Raw genomic sequence first — 17,360 nt, forward strand, 5'->3', positions numbered from 1 at the left:
TGTAGGCAGCTGTCATCTGAGGATCTGGCCCGAGTCCCTGCCAATTCCACCAGTAACATCTTGAACAGGTTACTGATTACCTACGATCCCAGAATACGACCCAACTTCAAAGGTAAGTCCGAATTCCCTCTTCATCCCCGTCTGTCTCGCCTTTTATGAAAACCGTTTGATCACTGGTGTCATGCTAATTTCACAACAGATACTCTGATGCATATGTCTTCTTTTGGACTCATCCCTGCAATCTTAGGTCAGAGCGGGCATCTGGGAGAGAGCTTGATCTTTCCTTTAAAACTCTCAGATGCCTCAGATTCACACACATGCAGTCATCGAGTAAAAATGTAAAGATTTAGCTCACCGGGTTGCAGTGGGGAACTAACACTTAATGCTTAAACCTGATCTTGTCGTGTGATTCAATGACAAATGATGTTTAATAGTCAGCCTTTGCAGTTTACACAGCGTACACTACAATAAATCACAAGCCTGCGGTCACGAATGTCCCTAAAGAACTGGCCAGTGCTTGACTGATGTCCTCGACACTCCTCAGGTCGATCGTCACATTAAATAGCGTCCATCCTGGCGCCCTTGGCAGAGCCGTCATTGGCCGCTTGCACTGCGCTCCGTGTGCCGCGAGCGCAATCGACCGCTCCGCAAGCAAAACATCTGCTCTCAATTCCGGAGTGACCTGAAAAGTCATCCATTAGCAGCATGTCCCGATCTCCTCAACTGTCCATTTATTTGGCCAAAGCTTAAAAAAAAAACCTCCTTGCTTTTATCGACCACTGCAAGGTTTTTTTATAAGCATAGAAAATGAATTAGTTGCACTCCAGTAGGAATGCACACAGCCAGATTATATTTTCTAAGCAAGCTCGTAGTCAAAAGAATCCTGCATCAAACAACATATTAGTCTTCCAGGTCTGAACCGCTGCACACAAAAGCCTGGACATTTTTCTAAAACGTTCACCCTTTTGTGTTGCCTGTGCTTTTATGTCTGACAAATACTCCAAATGATGGTGCTGTTATTAAAAAAAACATGACTGCCAATCTATGTTTGGAGAAACAAAAGGAACTAATTGTGCACAAGTCATCGGCCATTCAGCGAGGGATGGGCGATATATATCCAATATACTCATATATATCTTGGGTTTGTCTCTAGAAAATGACTGTTTTGTGAGTATTGGATTATAAGTTCTCACACAGTTGCTTTTAGCTGCGGGCATTACACTACAGGCTCTTCTCACTCTTTCTTGTCTCTCCTTCTCACAGAGACTTAAAACAAGTGCACCTTCTTACATACGTCACATCCTTGTCTGATCTTCAATGGAATTGTGCTGAAAATTTTAATTTTCCTGAAGGAATAAATAAAGTTCGATCTATCTATCTATCTATCTATCTATCTATCTATCTATCTATCTATCTATCTATCCATCCATCCATCCATCCATCCATCCATCCATCCATCCATCCATCCATCCATCCATCCATCCATCCATCCATCCATCCATCCATCCATCCATCCATCCATCCATCCATCCATCCATCCATCCATCCATCGTTGCGCTTGCAACTTCCTACACCCTTGTCGAGGAGAGAGGTAGCGGCATGGGTAAGGTTAGCAGTGGCAGGTGGTGCGAGTGGTGACACGACAGAGAGAAGGTGTGAATCTGGTAACAAATGGAGGAAGAATTAATTCCCAAGAAAAAAAGCAGGGGGTCCATCGTCTGGCGGTGGTTTGGCTTCAAGCGGGAAGATGTCGAACAGACAACTGTAATATGTCAAGTATGCGGCAAAAGCGTTGCTACAAAAAGTAGCAGCACTGCTAATTTGTAGCATCGTTTGAAAAGTCACCCACTAGAGCAGGGGTAGGGAACCTATGGCTCTAGAGCCCGATGTGGCTCTTTTGATGACTGCACCTTGCTCTCAGATAAATCTTAGCTGACATTGCTTAACACGATAAGTCATGAATAATTACGCTGGTAATCACAGTGTCAAAAATAACGTTCAAAATATAAAACATTCGCATGCATCTTAATCCATCCATCCGGTTTCTACCGCACCTGTTCAAGAAGTCGCATTAATGGTAAGAAGTATTTTATTTATTGTTGGTTAGCTTCAGAATAACAATGTTATTAAAAAGCATAAGAGACCTATTATACACTAAAAATGTTGGTCTTACTTAAAAATGCAGGGATTTAGTTGTATTCAGTCTTGAATAAAATATTATATGGCCCTCACGGAAATACTTTTTATAATATTTGGCTCGTATGGCTCTCTCGGCCAAAAAGGTTCCCGACCCCTGCGCTAGAGAATAAGGAGTGCTTGAAACTCCGCATGTCAACATCTCCGTTTGGTGCAAAACCCACAAAATGACCAAGCACTGACCCAATTGAGGCTAGCGTCTTCCATTTCCAGATCAGCACCGTCCGGCAAAAATAGTCAACAACAGAAGGAGATAACGTCCACAGGAACCTACCACATAGCAAAGGACATACACTATTTGATTTCCTATTATGCAGCTCATTTATATTGTACAGTTATTGAAATATCTTGTGTGACATCATGCACAAAAGTGCACTTTATTTGTTTTAAACTATTGTAGTGGCGTTGTGTACAAAAGTGCACTTTAATTTAGTGTTGTTTTGATATGTCATCTTAGTGACATCATGCACAAAAGTGTACTTTATTTGTTTTGAACTATTGTAGTGGCGTTGTGTACAAAAGTGCACTTTAATTTAGTGTTGTTTTGATATGTCATCTTAGTGACATCATGCACAAAAGTGCACTCATAGCTTGTTTTAAAATGTCTCTGACAATCTTGCACTTTCTGTTTTGAAATGACATGAATGTTTGTATCACTGCTTAAAAACTGTTTTGGTCAATTGACTTAGTTTTGATTTCCCTCTCTACATGAAAGTTTAAAAGTAGCATATATAAAAATTCAGTATGAAGAGAATGTTTTAATGTAGACACATAGAATCATCATACTGCTGTGATTATATGCATCAAGTGTTCATTTTAGGCTAAGACAAAATATGGATATATATATATATATATATATATATATATATATATATATAAATAAATATATATATATATCCAGATATATATATATATATATATATATATATATATATATATATATATATATATATATATATATATATATATATATATATATATATATATATATATATATATATATATATCCAGATATACATGGTGTATCGTGACATGGCCTAAACATACTGAGATATTAATCGCCCAGCCCTACATTCAGCTAATGATTATCAACCTTTGAGGATGTGTGTATTACATGTATGGTGACATATATTCCAATGCAATTTTGACCACAACCTGTATGAGGCAACACAAATGTCATTTATAGACATGTAAAAACAAAAAATTGTACATGCCAGACAGTCTGTAACACGGCAGTAAAACGGCAGATCAAACAAAACAGAAGTCATCGTCATGGACCCACTGACTGCGAAAGTTAGCTCTCCAATCAGCTTAATAGACTCAATAGGTCCACAGTGATGTTTTTGTGAGTTTACAAAACTGAAACAATACAAACCAAAATGCCATTGTAAGCTATAAATGCTAACACAGACACTCTTAAATGTGTTAGCATATGAGCTAAAGCTAATGACGCTGGCTTCATTACATTATGATAGTACATACAAATATGGATGAAAACACTCCTACAGACATCACACATGGGACACTTTAGTAGGTGGTCGGTATGAATTGTCTTAGTTGTATTGTAAAACTTACAAACCTTGCTTGGAGTGGTGAATGAAGAATCCATATGAGTGGAAACGCTGTAGATTGGTAGAAGACTGATAGGCAATTGTACTTTTGCTTGAAAGCTGAGTCGAAAGAAACTGCAGTGAGCGACCTCGTCCAAACAATGACACCATGGCACAAACAATAATCAATCATTGTTTATTGATACAGCCCTTAATCACGAGTGTCTCAAAGGGCTGCACAAGCCGCAATGACATCCTTGGCTCAGATCCCACATCAGGACAAGGGAAAAACTCAACCCAATGGGCTACAATGAGAACTTTGGAGGGGACCATGGTTGTGGGGAACCCATCCTGCCCCCGGCGACCGGTGCAATGGATGTTAAGTGGATCTAGTTAATAGTTTGAGAGTCCAGTCCATAGTGGATCTAACATAATAGTGTGAGAGTCCAGTCCATAGTGGATCTAACATAATAGTGTGAGAGTCCAGTCCATAGTGGATCTAACATAATAGTGCAAGTCCAGTCCATAGTGGATCTAACATAATAGTGAGTGTCCAGTCCATAGTGGATCTAGCATAATAGTGTGAGAGTCCAGTCCATAGTGGATCTAACATAATAGTGAGAGTCCAGTCCATAGTGGATCTAACATAATAGTGTGAGAGTCCAGTCCATAGTGGATCTAACATAATAGTGTGAGAGTCCAGTCCATAGTGGATCTAACATAATAGTGTGAGAGTCCAGTCTATAGTGGATCTAACATAATAGTGTGAAAGTCCAGTCCATAGTGGATCTAGTTAAAAGTGTGAGAGTCTAGTCCATAGTGGATCTAGTTAATAGTGTGAGAGTCCAGTCCATAGTGGACCTAACATAATAGTGAGAGTCCGGTCCATAGTGAATCTAGTTAATAGTGTGAGAGTCCAGTCCATAGTGGATCTAACATAATAGTGAGAGTCCAGTCTATATTGGATCTAACATAATAGTGAGAGTCCAGTCCATAGTGGATTTAGTTAATAGTGTGAGAGTCTAGTCCATAGTGAATCTAACATAATAGTGAGAGTCCAGTCCATAGTGGATCGAACATAATACTGTTAGAGTCCAGTCCCTAGAAGGAGATCATCTTTAGTGGAGACAGGTCAGCAGCACAGAGTCGTCTCGTACTTATGCACAGATGAGTGGTCCACCCTGGGTCCTGACTTTGAACAGCTAGCGCGTCAACTGTTGCTACATGTTCTCATAACACACCTATTTGGTGTATTTGCTTGTTTTTGTGTGTAATGTTTAAAATATATTTGCCATATTGCTGTCAGCGAAAAAAAATCCAATTAGCTGCACCATTTTGTAAGCCGCAGGGTGCAAAGCGTAGAAAAAAAGTAGCGGTTTATAGTCCGGAATTTACAGTAATCCTTCTTTTTTCCCCCCCAACACAGGAATACCAGTGGAAGACCGAGTGAACATTTTCATCAACAGCTTTGGCTCCATCCAAGAGACCACGATGGTGAGAATTGACTCCACTTCATCCCGACACCTTGACAATTAATATTTACACCAATCCAGGCTATAAAAAGAGTTGATTGCATAAGTTTACGGCAAAACGTACCGTCGCTTACGTGATGACTTCATTTCCAAAAACAATAAGGCAGCCCAGCTGGAAAGTTAATGAAGCGACAAGACTCAAGGACGTGACATGGACTTTGGATCTGGAAAATAACTTATCCTACCATTAATGTACTCGTGGAATCACCACCACCAACATTCTGCACTGAACATGCCATTAGCCGTCATTTGAAAGGGGTCACAACATACACAATAACAGAGATGATGAACAGATATCAACCGTACAATTTTGTTGAAAAGGCCACCCTGAAAGGGACAAGCGGTAGAAAATGGAAGGCTGGATCAACCGATGCCGATTAAAGCATTCTAATGCCCATCACAAAAGCCAATCCCCTCTGGCTTATGCTATATTTACTGTGTATTGTAGTGTGGAGGCCCCCCCGCGATCTCAAAGGGAATAAGCCGTAGAAAATGGATGGATTGTAGTGTGGAGCTGCTCCCCTTTTTATCGTCAACATCGGCTACTGAGTTTCGTTTTTAAATGATTTCTTCTTGTGGTGTGCCTCAGGATTTTTCCCATGAAAAAAATGTGCCTTGGCTCAAAAAAGGTTGAAAAACCTTGGCTTAAGGCACAATAAATAGCCTATGATGACAGCACGGTGGGAGAGGGGTTAGTGCATGTGCCTCACAGTACCAAGGTCCTGAGTAGTCCTGATTTCAATATCAGGCTCGGGATTTTTCTGTATGGAGTTTGCATGTTCTCCCCGTGACTGTGTGGGTTCCCTTAGGGTACTCTGGCTTCTTCCCACCTCCAAAGACATGCACCTAGGGATAGGCCCCTTCAAACCCCAAAGACATGCACCTGGGGGTAGGCCCTTCCCACCTCCAAAGACATGCACCTGGGGATAGGCCCCTCCCACCCCCAAAGACATGCACCTGGGGATAGGCCCCTTCAAACCCCAAAGACATGCACCTGGGGATAGGCCCTTCCCACCTCCAAAGACATGCACCTGGGGATAGGCCCCTCCCACCCCCAAAGATATGCACCTGGGGATAGGCCCCTCCCACCTCCAAAGACATGCACCTGGGGATAGGCCCTTCCCACCTCCAAAGACATGCACATAGGGATAGGCCCCTCCCACCCCCAAAGACATGCACCTGGGGATAGGCCCCTCCCACCTCCATAGACACGCACCTGGGGATATGCCCCTCCCACACCCAAAGTGATGCACCTGGGGATAGGCCCCTCCCACCTCCAAAGATATGCACCTGGGGATAGGCCCTTCCCACCCCCAAAGACATGCACCTGGCGATAGGCCCCTCCCACCTCCATAGACATGCACCTGGGGGTAGGCCCCTCCCACCTCCAAAGACATGCACCTGGGGATAGGCCCCTTCCACCCCCAAAGACATGCACCTGGGGATAGGCCCCTCCCACCTCCAAAGACATGCACCTGGGGATAGGCCCCTCCCACCTCCATAGCCATGCACCTGGGGATAGGCCCCTCCCACCTCCAAAGACATGCACCTGGGGATAGGCCCCTCCCACCTCCATAGCCATGCACCTGGGGATAGGCCCCTCCCACATCCAAAGACATGCACCTGGGGATAGGCCCTTCCCACCTCCAAAGACATGCACATAGGGATAGGCCCCTCCCACCCCCAAAGACATGCACCTGGGGATAGGCCCCTCCCACCTCCATAGACATGCACATGGGGATAGGCCCCTCCCACCTCCAAAGACATGCACCTGGGGATAGGCCCCTTCAACCCCCAAAGACATGTACCTGGGGATAGGCCCCTCCCACCTCCAAAGACATGCACCTGGGGATAGGCCCCTCCCACCTCCATAGACATGCACCTGGGGATAGGCCCCTCCCACCTCCATAGACATGCACCTGGGGATAGGCCCCTTCAACCCCCAAAGACATGCACCTGGGGATAGGCCCCTTCAACCCCCAAAGACATGCACCTGGGGATAGGCCCCTCCCACCTCCAAAGACATGCACCTGGGGATAGGCCCCTCCCACCTCCAAAGACATGCACCTGGGGATAGGCCCCTCCCACCTCCAAAGACATGCACCTGGGGATAGGTTGATTGGCAACACTAAATGGTCCCTAGTGTGCGAATGTTGTCTGTCTTCCTGTGTTGGCCCTGCAATGAGGTGGTGACTTGTCCAGGGTGTACGCCGCCTTCCGCCCGAATGCAGCTGAGATAGGCTCCAGCGACCCCCCCGCAACCCCAAAAGGGACAAGCAGTAGAAAATGGATGGATGGACTCAATAGCTTTGTGAAAAATGATTTTGAATGACTGTCTGAGAGGTATTGATTCAACAAAACACTTTAGTTGTGTTTGTATGTTCATACCTCTCTGATGCACACTGAACATTATCCTCTTTTTCAAAGGTACAGCATGTTTTTTCTAATGCGGCTCTCGAATTTGGATCTAATTAGAACCTGTAATAAAATGTATCCCTTTGGGTTGGCTTAGACCTTTTATGATCCTGAATAATTGCAGTCAAAGGAGTGAATGAGCATCACATTTGGACAAAAAAGTTGTAATGAGAGATTAGGCGTCCTCAGACTTTGCCTGTGTGGGCAGTGGCGTGTCACTCACTCGCCCCCTCTACATCACCCAGCCCCACCTCATATCCGCTGTCGTTTGCACATCTATTTTTCGCCTGCAGGATGACTAATTCGACGTTATAAACTGTGGCAGTTGTTTGCATTTTTTTCCTCCACGTTTTACAGCCCCTCAATGGGAGATTTGCTGGCTGCCTTAAATCCCTGCAGAGGGGAGAGCGTGGCTTGATGTGCAGCCAAAGAAAAGATTCAGTTCCACAGCAGAAAGGTGTGTCGAATAAGACACAAGCCAGCAGAGCAGCCCCTCGAGTGGATTGTTAAGAAATGACAACATCTCTTTCAAGATCTGATCCGACTTGATGTACTTATTGCCCCACACATCAAACAATTGACTTTGAAACGGTTTAGCGTAACGTCTAAGTGAGGTCGAGGCAGATCCAAACATATTCTTTTTCCACAAAAGACGGTAATGCCACCCGGGGATTTACAAGCGAGACCTAACAAGACAAGCTTCTTCTTGTTTTATAGTTTGCTTTGGGTTTAATGGTTCCCTATCAGCGATTGTCAGGCAACAGTCATCCATTGCACAATACTCACTTCTGCTTCCACCAGAGAGCCAAACTGCCTCGAGAGCTTTAAGCAGAGCCCTTGTGTTTACAACTCTTGTCACCTTTGATCAGTGTGCCACGGTTCTGACGGCCCAAACATTTGCAGAGGACCCGTGTTCATTCCCCCAGGTAGTCGTCCTGGCTCGCAGCGGGAAGAAACAAGGACGGAACCAAGACAGTCCAGCTCGTTGTGAAGGAGAGAACATACAGGAGAGATAATACAAATAATAACAGAAGAAATGAACAAATTAAAAAGATGGTTTGATGAAAACAGACTATCTATAAATCTCAGTAAAACTAAAATAATGCTATTTGGTAACAGTAGAAAAGAGCATCAGGCACAAATACAAATAGACGGAGTAGACATTGAAAAGGTCAAATAAACCAGATTTTTGGGGAGTATTAGTAGATGATGAAATGAACTGGAAATCTCATATACAAAATATACAACATAAGATGGCAAAAAAACATTTCAATAATGAATAAAGATAAATATGAAATCACTTCATATTCTCTACTGCTCACTAGTGTTACATATCTGAGGTACTGTGCAGAAAAATGGGGAAATCACTACAAATGTGCGCTCCATTCGTTAACCGTGTTACAAAAAAGATCAATTAGACTGATACATAATGTTGGATATAGTTAAAGTTAAAGTAGTAATGATTGTCACACACACACTAGGTGTGGTGAAATGTGTCCTCTGCATTTGACCCATCCCCTTGATCACCCCCTGGGAGGTGAGGGGAGCAGTGGGCAGCAGCGGTGCCATGCCCGGGAATCATTTATGGTGATTTAAACCTCAATTGATGCTTTATAGTCTTTGGTATGACTCGGCCGGGGTTTGAACTCCATCCATCCATCCATCCATCATCTTCCGCTTATCCGAGGTCGGGTCGCGGGGGCAGCAGCCTAAGCAGGGAAGCCCAGACTTCCCTATCTCCAGCCACTTCGTCTAGCTCTTCCCGGGGGATCCCGAGGCGTTCCCAGGCCAGCCGGGAGACATAGTCTTTCCAACGTGTCCTGGGTCTTCCCCGTGGCCTCCTACCAGCTGGACGTGCCCTAAACACATCCCTAGGGAGGCGTTCGGGTGGCATCTTGACCAGATGCCCGAACCACCTCATCTGGCTCCTCTCGATGTGGAGGAGCAGCGGCTTTACGTTGAGTTCCTCCCGGATGGCAGAGCTTCTCACCCTATCTCTAAGGGAGAGCCCCGCCACCCGGCGGAGGAAACTCATTTCGGCCGCTTGTACCCGTGATCTTATCCTTTCGGTCATGACCCAAAGCTCATGACCATAGGTGAGGATGGGAACGTAGATCGACCGGTAAATTGAGAGCTTTGCCTTCCGGCTCAGCTCCTTCTTCACCACAACGGATCGATACAACGTCCGCATTACTGAAGACGCCGCACCGATCCGCCTGTCGATCTCACGATCCACTCTTCCCCCACTCGTGAACAAGACTCCTAGGTACTTGAACTCCTCCACTTGGGGCAGGGTCTCCTCCCCAACCCGGAGATGGCACTCCACCCTTTTCCGGGCGAGAACCATGGACTCGGACTTGGAGGTGCTGATTCTCATTCCGGTCGCTTCACACTCGGCTGCGAACCGATCCAGTGAGAGCTGAAGATCCCGGCCAGATGAAGCCATCAGGACTACATCATCTGCAAAAAGCAGAGACCTAATCCCGTGGCCACCAAACCGGAACCCCTCAACGCCTTGACTGCGCCTAGAAATTCTGTCCATAAAAGTTATGAACAGAATCGGTGACAAAGGACAGCCTTGGCGGAGTCCAACCTTCACTGGAAACGTGTCCGACTTACTGCCAGCAATGCGGACCAAGCTCTGACACTGATCATACAGGGAGCGGACTGCCACAATAAGACATTCCGATACCCCATACTCTCTGAGCACTCCCCACAGGACTTCCCGAGGGACACGGTCGAATGCCTTCTCCAAGTCCACAAAGCACATGTAGACTGGTTGGGCAAACTCCCATGCACCCTCAAGAACCCTGCCGAGAGTATAGAGCTGGTCCACAGTTCCACGACCAGGACGAAAACCACACTGTTCCTCCTGAATCCGAGGTTCGACTATCCGGCGAAGCCTCCTCTCCAGTACACCTGAATAAACCTTACCGGGAAGGCTGAGGAGTGTGATCCCACGATAGTTGGAACACACCCTCCGGTCCCCCTTCTTAAAGAGAGGAACCACCACCCCGGTCTGCCAATCCAGAGGTACCGCCCCCGATGTCCACGCGATGCTGCAGAGTCTTGTCAACCAAGACAGCCCCACAGCATCCAGAGCCTTAAGGAACTCCGGGCGGATCTCATCCACCCCCGGGGCCTTGCCGCCGAGGAGCTTTTTAACTACCTCAGCGACCTCAGCCCCAGAAATAGGAGAGTCCACTACAGATTCCCCAGGCACCGCTTCCTCAAAGAAAGACGTGTTGGTGGGATTGAGGAGGTCTTCGAAGTATTCCCTCCACCGATCCACAACATCCGCAGTCGAAGTCAGCAGAACACCATCCGCACCATACACGGTGTTGATAGTGCACTGCTTCCCCTTCCTGAGGCGCCGTATGGTGGTCCAGAATCGCTTCGAAGCCGTCCGGAAGTCGTTTTCCATGGCTTCCCCGAACTCTTCCCATGTCCGAGTTTTTGCCTCCGCGACCGCTAAAGCTGCACACCGCTTGGCCCGTCGGTACCCGTCCACTGCCTCCGGAGTCCTATGAGCCAAAAGGACCCGATAGGACTCCTTCTTCAGCTTGACGGCATCCCTCACTGCTGGTGTCCACCAACGGGTTCTGGGATTACCGCCACGACAGGCACCAACAACCTTGCGGCCACAGCTCCAATCAGCCGCCTCGACAATAGAGGTTCGGAACATGGTCCACTCGGACTCAATGTCCCGCACCTCCCTCGTGACATGTTCAAAGTTCTCCCGGAGGTGTGAATTGAAACTCTCTCTGACAGGAGACTCTGCCAGACGTTCCCAGCAGACCCTCACAATGCGCTTGGGCCTGCCAGGTCTGTCCGGCATCCTCCCCCACCATCGCAGCCAACTCACCACCAGGTGGTGATCGGTAGAAAGCTCCGCCCCTCTCTTCACCCGAGTGTCCAAAACATGAGGCCGCAAATCCGATGACACAACTACAAAGTCGATCATGGAACTGCGGCCTAGGGTGTCCTGGTGCCAAGTGCACATATGGACACCCTTATGTTTGAACATGGTGTTTGTTATCGACAAACTGTGACGAGCACAAAAGTCCAATAACAAAACACCACTCGGGTTTGAACTCGAGAACATACAAACACTTGTTTTATTCAGTCAAAAATATTAAAGTTTGATGTTTTGGTAAAATTGCAGACATCTGAAATGATGCACAAAGCAAACTACCAAAGAATGTACAACAAGTCTTCTCATCTAAAGAGGAGAAATATAACCTTAGAGGAACATCTAATTTAAAACATTTGTATGCACGAACAACACTAAGAACCTTTAGCATATCAGTATGTGGAATTAAATGATGGAATGAATGAAGTAAAGAAGTTAAACATTGTACTGATATGATCCACTTTAAGAGCTTGTTCAAAGTAATTGTGCTTACAAAGTATGAAGAATTACCATATTTTTCGGAGTATAAGTCGCACCTGCCGAAAATGCATAACAAAGAAGGAAAAAAACATCTATAAGTCGCACTGGAGTATAAGTCGCATTTATGGGAGAAATGTATTTGATAAAATCCAACACCAAGAATAGACATTTGAAAGGCAATTTAAAATAAATAAAGACTAGTGAACAACAGGCTGAATAAGTGTAGGTTATATGAGGCATAAATAAGCAACTGCTATGTTAACCTAACATATTATGGTAAGAGTCATTCAAATAACTATAACATATAGAACATGCTATATCTTTACCAAACTATCTCTCACTCCTAATCCATAAATCCCATGAAATCTTATACGTCTAGTCCAGGGGTCGGCAACCTTTACCACTCAAAGGGCCATTTCGACCCGTTTCCCAAAATGAGGAAGACAATGGGAGCCGCAACGATTCTCGCCAATATCTGCTGGTGGTCACCCAGATGACAAGAATAAGGGCGAGCTATGAAGCCATTGCCTTAAACACCTTCTACAACATGTACAAACTGCTTGCCAGTCCAGCAACATGTTGTGAGAGACTTCCGCAGATGCACGCACACGACTGGAAGGCATACTGGGTGACACAGATTACGCTGACAGTTGTGATATAAACAACTTTAACATTCCTACTAATATGCGCCACATTTTGAACCCACACAAAAGAAGAATGACAAACACATTTCGGGAGAAAATCCTCACAGTAACACAACATAAACTTAACACAACAAATACTCAGAATCCTTTGCATCCATGACACATCCTGACTGTTATACACCCCGCGAGCACCAAACCCCGCCCACCTCAACCACGCAGGGAGGGAGGGAGGGGGGGGGATTGGTGCTCGCGGGGTGTATAACATAGTCAAGGTCTTCATGAATGCAAAGGATTCTGGGTATTTGTTGTGTTGCGTTTATGTTGTGTTACTGTGAGGATTTTCTCCCGAAATGTGTTTGTCATTCTTCTTTTGTGTGGGTTCACAATGTGGCGCATATTAGTAGGAGTGTTAAAGTTGTTTGTATCACAACCGTCAGTGTACTCTGTGTCACCCAGTATGCCTTGCAATCTCATACATGTGCCGATAGAAGCAGCGAAATGCATGTGTCCGGTCGGCACGCAAATAGCATTCCGTGAATGGCGGGCGTGATGATGATCAATAGGACGCAAATAGCATTCCGTAAATGGCGGGCACGATGACGTCCAAGAGGACGTTAAGAGTAATATCATCACGGCACGCCCTTAATATTGTAGTCCGAGTGAAAATTGGAGAACGTTGACTCCGGTTGATGTCCGGGAGAGGCATTGAATTCCGGAATCTCCCCGCAACAATCTGGGGGGTTGGCGATTGTGCAGCTGAGCCACATCAGAGTTGCCAAAGAGCCGCATGCGGCTCCGGAGTCGCGGGTTGCCGACCCCTGGTCTAGTCTCTTTCGTGAATGAGCTAAATAATATTATTTGATATTTTCCGGTAATGTGTTAATCACACATAAGTCGCTCCTGAGTATAAGTCGCAACCCTGGCCAAAATATAAAAAAGAACTGCGACTTATAGTCAGAAAAATACGGTATGTTTTTATTTTGAGGACAAAGATGACACAAACCTTCCCAAAGGTTACAACTACCACTGTTTAATGTGTGTGTGTGTGTGTGTGTGTGTGTGTGTGTGTGTGTGTGTGCGTGTATGCTTCACTGATGACACCATCTGGTCAACATCCTTTTGTCCTACTCATTTTGGAGGTTCTTGAACTCACCATAGTGTAGACTGTGATGTAACAGTTTGTTTACATATTTCTTTCTTGTCTCATTTTGTCCACCAAAAGTTTTATACCGTGCGTGAATGCACAAAGATGTGCTTTGTTGATGTCATTGACTTGTTGGAGTGCTAATCAATGCTAACATGCTATTTAGGCTCGATGTATGTAGACATTGCATCATTATGCCCTGTTTGTAGGTATATTTTAGCCCATTTAATTAACTTTACTTTTATCCTTTTTGTATATAATTTAGTTTTGCCTGTCTCATGACATATTATGTTTATGTAAAAATGGCTGCATTTCTTTGTTTGTGTGCCATGTTGTTCCAGACCTCAGCAAAAGATTACCCTGCTTGCCAAAGATTGTTCTAAATCTATTAAAAAAAAGACAGCCTTAACTGGGACACGGACATCTATACCTTTGACCATTAAAAGCCAGTCATTTGCAGGCGTTATCTCACTTTCTGAGTAGCCTCTGATGTACTAATGGTTTTTTACTGTTGTAAAAATATGTAGAATAAATATTACTTTCCAACATTTCTGTCAACGAAGACACATAGTCGGGTTGATTGTAGGCTATTCTAGCTAGCATAGACACGTACAATACATCATGTGTTGTCTTCATTATAAGACTTAAATATGGCTTTTAATTTAGATTCGTTTTTTGTATTTTTGGTCCAATATGGCTCTTTCAACGTTTTGGGTTCCGACGCCTGGTATAGTGAAACAGCTTTCCGTATAAGAAACAATGTAGACATGAATAGTTGGTTCTAGCCTCAACAAACGTCCCTATTTATATTTTAAAAAATGCACACTTTGTAGACACAATAGTTAGGGGTGTAACGGTACACAAACATTTCGGTTCGGTACTTACCTCGGTTTAGAGGTCCCAGTTCGGTTAATTTTCAGTACAGTAAGAAAACAACAAAATATATATTTTTTGGTTGTTTATTTACCAAATTTGCAAAATCTGCCACCAAAAATATTGTTCTTAGTGGAATATCTGATGTGAAGTAATGGGAACCTTGGATAGGTCAATTATTCATAATAATATTGATTTTGATTCAATATTATGTTTTGAACAATGACAATTTGAAAAAAAAAACAGCTTTGTTTTATTAGTCAACATTGCAACTTTTTCTAAATTACATTTAGCCTTTTAGCTTTTTTATTTCACTTTTGTTTATTTTAATAGTATTTTTAGAATGTGACGTGGGCCTTTAAAACATTAGCTGTGGGCCGAGAATGGCTTCCGGGGCACACTTTTGACACCCCTGCTATAGATAATAAAAAATCAAATGTGATAAATCTATGGGTATAAAGCAGAGCCTGGTGACGCATGCACGTTTATCATAACTCTCTCGCTCTCTCTGTCTCTGCCCCTCCCTTACAATTTGTTTTGTTTTAACCCCTTCTTAACCCCGAACGTTCATTGAAAATACACGCAACCCTAACTTAAAATGCCGGATATTTGAGGCATTTAAGAAACTCCACCCGGACAGCCCCGCAAAAGAGGACAAATCCGGTGAAAAGAGGAGTTATGGTCAGTTTTTCGTAGCCTGGTTGTTGCTAGCATGCCGTCTGTGTATTGTTTACACAACGTGCGGTACGCTAACTAATATGTCCGTGTGGAAACTCGTTCGGTACACCTCTGAACCGACCGAAACTCCCGGACCGAAACGGTTTAATACGAATCCACGTACCGTTACACCCCTAAATATAATGTATATATACTGTATATGTATCAAAATAAGATAAAAAGCAGGTAAAGGCTCAACAATCTCTTTTTTTTTTTAACAAAACATCACAACAACAGCCAGCTTAAATGTCAATGCATCCGCTCACACACAAAGGTCCCTACGGCGCACTTCAAAATGCGGCCAAACATGTTGCTACAATAATACACGAGATGCAATGAATTTCCTCTTTTGTTTATTGAACATCTGTGGCATTTGTCGGACAGCCAGGGAGTGGTAAAGAAGCGCAGCATCATCTTCCAGCCACAAACCAGCAGTGTGATGCGGTCCTCCATCGGCTTGTGTCCCCTCTAGCATCTTCTTCCAATCACGGATAGGTAGGAAGTCCCCTCGGCGGATAAAACCCACGTTGAGGAAGCAGCTTTGGCTGAGCAGCCGAGGCTGTGAGTGACGGATCCTCTTTTTAAACTTGTCCAAACACCCGCTACTGGCCTTAATCCTTCTGCCGTGCTGGGATTCAGCATGGTTACTTCTGGACACAAAGTCACCATGTAAACGGCGAGCCTTCTCTTAAATGATAGCGTCGGAAATGCTATCGCCGCCTGGCTGCTTCTCATTTAGCTGCACCAGCAACATCTTTCCAACCTTGTCTTCAACTTGCTCTCCGTCCTTGCAGAGATATTTAAGTCTTTCGGCAGAGTCAGCAAGCATATACACGATAATTGTTGCAATTGTGGACTTGTTTCTTCCATATTTTGGAGCCAATCCATATAAATAAATGATAAATGGGTTGTACTTTTATAGCGCTTTTCTACCTTCAAAGTACTCAAAGCGCTTTGACACTACTTCCACATTTACCCATTCGCACACACATTTATTTAGTTTATTTATTTAGTTTATTAAGGATCCCCATTAGTCTACACCGCAGTGGAGACTATTCTTTCTGGGGTCATTCACACACTGATGGAGGGAGCTGCCATGCAAGGCGCTAACCAGCACCCATCAGGAGCAAGGGTGAAGTGACTTGCTCAGGACACAACGGACGTGACGAGGTTGGTACTTGGTGGAGATTGAACCAGGGACCCTCGGGTTGCGCACGGCCACTCTCCCACTGCGCCACGCCGTCCCTGTACTTTTTGTGCCGCCGTCTACTCCAAGCAAGATGTACCGTATTTTCCGGACTATAAGGCGCACTTAAAATAATTGTTTTCTCTCAAAACTCAACATTGCGCCTAATAACCCGATGCACCTAGTGGACTTATAATCCGAAAAATACGATATTTAGGTTGATTGATAGTTTATTGGCATGGGGTGGTATAGCTCGGTTGGTAGAGCGGCCGTGCCAGCAACTTGAGGGTTGCAGGTTTGATCCCCGCTTCTGCCATCCTAGTCACTGCCGTTGTGTCCTTGGGCAAGACACTTTACCCACCTGCTCCCAGTGCCACCCTCACTGGTTTAAAAATGTATCTTAGATATTGGGTTTCACAATGTAAAGCGCTTTGAGTCACTTTGAGAAAAGCGCTATATAAATGTAATTCACTTCACTTCACATCAAACCATTGCCTTAGGATGTGGAGTTCTGTCACGGCCAGAACAGGACTCTGAACACAGATGCAGGATTTTAAGAAAATATATTTATTTGGATAAGGGAAAGGGTCCAAAAGGGGAGAAACTAAACAGGCTATGAAAAAAGAGCTTACCTAACCTCTAAACTAACAAAAATCTCAATAAACTCAAAACGCTCCAGCAGCGGAGGGAAAAAAGGTGCTAAGAATACC

General features: G+C 44.6%; 1 protein-coding gene across 3 annotated transcripts in view; it reads left to right on the top strand.

Moving 5' to 3' along the window:
* Window positions 1-17,360, top strand: part of glrbb (glycine receptor, beta b) — a 76,855-nt gene that overhangs the window by 27,158 nt on the left and 32,337 nt on the right. For all 3 annotated transcript variants that reach the window (XM_061891825.1, XM_061891826.1, XM_061891824.1), the window contains exons 3-4: window positions 6-112; window positions 5,173-5,240. In XM_061891825.1, coding sequence (XP_061747809.1) covers window positions 6-112; window positions 5,173-5,240 — 175 coding nt within the window. The remainder of the gene's footprint in view (window positions 1-5; window positions 113-5,172; window positions 5,241-17,360) is intronic.

Source organism: Nerophis ophidion, linkage group LG29, assembly GCF_033978795.1.
Source record: "Nerophis ophidion isolate RoL-2023_Sa linkage group LG29, RoL_Noph_v1.0, whole genome shotgun sequence".
NCBI classification, from domain to species: domain Eukaryota; kingdom Metazoa; phylum Chordata; class Actinopteri; order Syngnathiformes; family Syngnathidae; genus Nerophis; species Nerophis ophidion.